The sequence below is a fragment of the Ylistrum balloti genome, unplaced genomic scaffold, assembly GCF_031769215.1.
Source record: "Ylistrum balloti isolate Yb309-2 unplaced genomic scaffold, AGI_CSIRO_Ybal_v1 Utg370448, whole genome shotgun sequence".
Taxonomy (NCBI): Eukaryota; Metazoa; Mollusca; class Bivalvia; order Pectinida; family Pectinidae; genus Ylistrum; species Ylistrum balloti.
This window is the reverse complement of record NW_026782298.1, coordinates 648020-654380: the sequence shown is the minus strand read 5'-3', so window position 1 is coordinate 654380 and position 6361 is coordinate 648020. Positions and strand designations below refer to the sequence as shown.

Sequence of the window (6361 nt, the reverse complement as noted above, 5' to 3'; positions counted from 1 at the left end):
TGATGATGAAGGTAAATAATAACAAAATTTAATTTGTCTAGATGTTAGATGTTGTTTCGGGCAGTTCTTGAAATATTAAATTAATTTAGATATCGGGCATATATACGTGGTGTTATTACACAATTGACTGAAAAGTTTTCAAAGATCTTTACGTAGATATATATGAAGTTCTTGTTGTCTAGCTGTGTAATCGAATCCCTGTATAACGGACCTCTTGAACTGATTTTAGTATAACCGAACACCGGCGAGATCGCCCACGAGATTTCATCAAATCAACTTCCTGCTAAAGATAGCCACGCCTTTTACTTTTAGTTTAGCTCGGGAATTTAACAAATCCGAGAAGATTTCTGGCGATTCTGACCTTAAACAATGACATCGGTAGAAAGAAGCGTGTACAAACACAGATATGTTTGCTTCTTTAACGGTTCGTAAAGTAACGAGACTGATGCAAATGCACAACAAGTACACATGGGAAGATGTGGGAGGTTGAAGTTTGTTTACGTACAAAGGACATTGTGTACACAAGATCACAATAGGTCAACATCAAGAGTCTTTCAACAGATGATGCCCGCTTCAGTATCGGTGGCAGAGTGGCACACGTATCCGCACGTGATGACGTATAGTACAACTGTTGTGACATAACATGCAATCCACAGAAATAGACATGAGATTTTAATCGATATACATTTTTATGTTATTTATATGTTTTTTGTGAAAAAAACGAAAGAAGTCTTGTTTGCCTAGTCCATATTTAATATTTTTTAGTTTTTCATGTTAATTACATTTTTTATTCGCTGGTGCTTATTTCTTAATTTTAAGTAATGAAATGAATAGTGGACATTCACGTGCGATCGCAAATACTTGCGAACGAAATCAGAATAAACTTCAGATGATAGCAGAAATGTTGCTTCTGTCTTGTGAAGCCCGTCCACTTCGATCTTGTTTTTCTAGTCACATTGTTAGTCCGTCCTACCTCCATGAAAAAATATCAGACACTGTGAAAACTATCATGACTTTGATGAAGGCAATCCTTGCCCATGTACATATGATCTCCACGAAATGGCTCGAAATATGTGAAGGGCTTCAAGAATTGAGTTCTACGACAATCAACTTGATTGAGCTCTGCAGTCACACAGCCTACCTAGTTGCTGTGGACTTTCCTGGCTGTGAATTAGCAGAAGATGGACTTGTTGATAAATATAGCATGTTGTTGTCAGGGTTAGAGATTAAGATGAGCTGCAATCGTCTGAAGCGCGCAAGAATAGAAGATTTAACTCCACAACTAATCATAGACCTGTGTTCCAATATCTCACGCCACATTGCTATCATCACGGACATCTGTCGTTTGGCAGGTGAATCTGTTGACGAGGAAAGCACATCAGATCAGTTCAAACTTTGTGTGAAGAGTGTGACATGTGCTGCAGGATGTCTGATAGCCAGTATTAAGTCTTACAAATCCCACCCTAGCACTACCCATCATTCCAGAGTGATTGTTTTCTGTGAGCCTGTTCTTGCAGCATCCGCAGCGTTGGTCAGTTTTGCCACAGAGGATGATTTTACAGGAAAGCAAGCTCTGCTGACATCAAAAGCAATAGATGTACAGAAGACAATACTTGGTGAGTATGTTTAGAACAACAGTATCAATAGCCTGATTCTAACAAAGAAAGTTCACTACTTAGACGAAGTTGAGAGGGTGAAAGCTTAAATTTGATACATGTACAGTTCTTAGAAATTATATATAACTTTTGGTTATAAACTCCTAAATTTTCATTAAAATCTGACAAAGAAGTAAATATATATGTGTAGGATGAGACAGACTATGGTTTATGTTGTAGGGTCCTGTATGAGTGTTGTATCAGCATGTATCCAGCTTTGTAAGACAGTACGTGATCTTGTCTATGACGTCATGAAGCCACAACATCGAGAGAAACTACACATGTGTACAAGTTCTGTTGAGCGTGCTTCGATAAGGTTACATGATATTTTGGATCAACACAGTATAAATGAAAGGGCCCTGGAATTATGCAAGGAAAAAAACAAGGAAAACCACAAAGAAATGAAAGGAGAAGGTGATGACAGTTACCATAGTGACAGTGCATCTACCTCTACCGTATCAGGATCTGAAACCTCGGGAAACTCCACAGCATCTAGATAATGAAAATGACGTTAGTCATACGATCTTTATCTCATTTATTAATCTCTTTCTCTCCTTCCTTCATGCTATCCCCCCCACCCACCCAGCCTCCCCCCCCCCCCCCCTCCTTATAATGTACCTCAATCAGTTGTTCATTCTCTCACTATCCTAGAAATATCTTGGGCGTTTACTCACCACACAAATTATCCTATATATTAGTTTGACTGGATTCCTCTCACTACCAGACATTTATAATTTAGTCTCCACTTATCAGCTTTCATTATGTCTAGTGTTGACTGTTAAAGTGTTAACTTAGCTGTCCTCTATATTTTTATACTTCCCTTTCCACCTGCTCCCTTCTTGTCTTTCTCTTACTTCCTCCCTGTCACTCACCTGCTCCTTTGCTCCCATACACAAAATGAAATTATTTGATAGTCTGTTGATTTAGAATTTGGTATCTTTAAATTCACTCATTACTTGACATTTTAAGTGGTAGCTTTTACTGTAATAGATTACACATTTAGATCTCTAATACTCTGCCCTGCTCCCTGTATTGTAATCCATGGGAAGGTTCTCCACCCTCTCAGTCTGACTGTATTGTCATAAAATGTGAAATTACTGACTTGCTGATGGGGAGCTGTGGCATGTCCTTGTGTATTGAAATATCAAGACTAGTCAATGGCCATTTGTAAAGACAAAGTTAAACTTTTGAATGATGTTGAACTTCTGACAAGGGAACTTATAATAGCCAGTGTCGTGTATCTAGTGTTAATGTGATCAGTGCCATATTTTTATTATGAGACAACATTATCTTAGGGAGTTATTTCCCTTCATATATCTTGGTGCATGAATCGATATTTACTAGAAATCATAACAACGCACAATTTATCAGGTTTTCATTATGGTGCATATTACATTCATGTATATAGTGTTACAATGTATGTTACCTCTGCATATCTGATGGTATAAAAAAGACAGGGAACATGTGTACATCTGTCCATTAGTGGATGTGTACATCTGTCCATGAGTGGATGTGTACATCTGTCCATTAGTGGATGTGTGCATCTGTCCATTAGTGGATGTGTATGTCTGTCCATTAGTGAATGTGTACATCTGTCCATTAGTTGATGTGTATGTCTGTCCATTAGTGGATGTGTACGTCTGTCCATTAGTGGATGTGTACATCTGTCCATTAGTGGATGTGTACATCTGTCCATTAGTGGATGTGTACATCTGTCCATTAGTGGATGTGAACATCTGTCCATTAGTGGATGTGTACATCTGTCCATTAGTGGATGTGTACATCTGTCCATTAGTGGATGTGTACATCTGTCCATTAGTGGATGTGTACATCTGTCCATTAGTGGATGTGTACATCTGTCCATTAGTGGATGTGAACATCTGTCCATTAGTGGATGTGTACATCTGTCCATTAGTGGATGTGTACATCTGTCCATTAGTGGATGTGAACATCTGTCCATTAGTGGATGTGTATGTCTGTCCATTAGTGGATGTGTATGTCTGTCCATTAGTGGATGTGTACATCTGTCCATTAGTGGATGTGTACATCTGTCCATTAGTGGATGTGAACATCTGTCCATTAGTGGATGTGTGCATCTGTCCATTAGTGGATGTGTACATCTGTCCATTAGTGGATGTGTACATCTGTCCATTAGTGGATGTGTACATCTGTCCATTAGTGGATGTGTACATCTGTCCATTAGTGGATGTGTACATCTGTCCATTAGTGGATGTGTACATCTGTCCATTAGTGGATGTGTACATCTGTCCATTAGTGGATGTGTACATCTGTCCATTAGTGGATGTGTACATCTGTCCATTAGTGGATGTGTACATCTGTCCATTAGTGGATGTGTACATCTGTCCATTAGTGGATGTGTACATCTGTCCATTAGTGGATGTGTACATCTGTCCATTAGTGGATGTGTACATCTGTCCATTAGTGGATGTGTACGTCTGTCCATTAGTGGATGTGTACGTCTGTCCATTAGTGGATGTGTACGTCTGTCCATTAGTGGATGTGAACATCTGTCCATTAGTGGATGTGTGCATCTGTCCATTAGTGGATGTGTATGTCTATCCATTAGTGAATGTGTACATCTGTCCATTAGTTGATGTGTATGTCTGTCCATTAGTGGATGTGTGCGTCTGTCCATTAGTGGATGTGTACGTCTGTCCATTAGTGGATGTGTACGTCTGTCCATTAGTGGATGTGTACATCTGTCCATAAGTGGATGTGTACGTCTGTCCATTAGTGGATGTGTACGTCTGTCCATTAGTGGATGTGTACATCTGTCCATAAGTGGATGTGTACGTCTGTCCATTAGTGGAATTTCATACCTGACATTAGTGGATGTGTACTTCTGGTCAGGAAGTGAATGTGTGTGTGAGACCATTATTTGATATGTACAATTCCACACAGGAAATGACAATCAGAGTGCATTGTGGTACCCTATTGTGACTGTAGGGAACTACAACTCTGGTAGAGATTAAGTAAATGAGTGCTATCTGTCCTCTCACTATCACTATATAGAAAGATAACTACACAATGAGGGGAGGTAACTCCATGCTCATTACAATATGTCTTCTGTCCATGGGTTTATTTCAGGTATTGGTGTAAAATACACATATTGTTTATTATGTAAATAGACTGGTGTTTTATAGTATATAATCATTTATAATTAACACGTATGGGAGGAGGTGCAATGTTTAGAGATTTTCTAATGCAATGAAGATTTTTAATGGTGCTCACCTTCAGGTGTGATCAGGTAGGCTGTTTTAACTTTATTTTGATAGGAGTATGGTTAACCTTACATCATCTTTTGAGGTAGGTTAATACTGTTGCTAGTCTATGAGTTTTATCTCCACTGTATTCTATGGGACCTTAATCTAGAGTTGAAAGAGTAAGGTTTATCTACTGCCCATTTGGAGGTAGGTTTATCTACAAATGATAACGTTATACATACAGTTAATAAAGTTAGGTTTATCTACTGTCCATTTTGAGGTAGGTTTATCTACAAATGATAACGTTATACATACAGTTAATAAAGTTAGGTTTATCTACTGTCCATTTTGAGGTAGGTTTATCTACAAATGATAGAGTAAGGTTAACATACTTTTTAATGTTTTAAGACAGATTTATCTACTGTCCATTTTGAGGTAGGTTTATCTACATTATTTAAGAATGTGCACTTTAATTTATCGACCATGAATCAAAAGTATGTGTTTTGAGAGTATTATATATCTACATTTGATTAAGAAAATTTACTTATCTATATAGATAGTGTTCAATGTTTATCTACACGTAAGAGAATTAGAATAATTTGCCTTCACCACTGATGGAGGTTATATAAACACTCCCAGGAGATGTGTTAACCCTATACAGGTTGTGTACTTGTTGAAACCACCGATCTTCTCTAGGTTAGAATTTGGCTTCAGTCTTCAGTTTTTCCTTATTTTTTGAAATGTGGCTCATTATCGTTTTGTTTTTCATTATTTGTTAGCTTGTAAAATGTGAAGCATGTAAAATGTGAAGCATGTAAAATGTACTTGCACTAACAGTATTTACTTGTAAAGAGGGTATGTACCTTCCTTGGTTAGAAGACTGGTAAAAATATTGTGATATTTAATTATTATTAAAACTATCGATGAACATGTACACTTATACCTAGAAGTTGTAATATTAGATGGGTAATATTCTACCTGTGGACTTAAGTCAATAATTCACTGTACACATGTATAAAAACATGGAAAATCTGTACTGTATATATAAATAAGGGGAAGGATGATTTACTGTACAATGTATACAAACAAGGGGGATAATTTACAATGTATACAAACAAGGGGGATAATTTACAATGTATACAAATAAGGGGGAAAATTTACTATGTATACAAACAAGGGGGATAATTTACAATGTATACAAACAAGGGGGATAATTTACAATGTATACATACAAGGGGGATAATTTACAATGTACATCAACATGGGGGATAATTTACAATGTATACAAACAAGGGGGATAATTTACAATGTATACAAACAAGGGGGATAATTTACAATGTATACAAACAAGGGATATAATTTACTATGTATACAAACAACGGGGATAATTTACAATGTATACAAACAAGGGGGATAATTTACAATGTATACAAACAAGGGGGATAATTTACAATGTATACATACAAGGGGGATAATTTACAA

The 6361-nt window shown here is 37.0% G+C and overlaps 1 protein-coding gene across 1 annotated transcript; it reads left to right on the top strand.

Moving 5' to 3' along the window:
* The first annotated feature begins 826 nt into the window (after window positions 1-826).
* Window positions 827-2222, top strand: LOC132554888 (talin rod domain-containing protein 1-like). Its single transcript, XM_060219221.1, has 2 exons — window positions 827-1616; window positions 1836-2222. The coding sequence occupies exons 1-2, from the start codon at window positions 827-829 to the stop codon at window positions 2153-2155; spliced, it is 1110 nt and encodes a 369-aa protein (XP_060075204.1). The 3' UTR covers window positions 2156-2222.
* Window positions 2223-6361: the final 4139 nt, after the last annotated feature.

Excerpts from the sequence above, each read along its gene's own strand:
- LOC132554888 (XM_060219221.1), top strand. The coding sequence starts at position 827 with ATGAATAGTGGACATTCACGTGCGATCGCAAATACTTGCGAACGAAAT. Across the intron at positions 1,617-1,835 it reads TGTACAGAAGACAATACTTG|GGTCCTGTATGAGTGTTGTA; the intron begins GTGAGTATGTTT and ends TTTATGTTGTAG.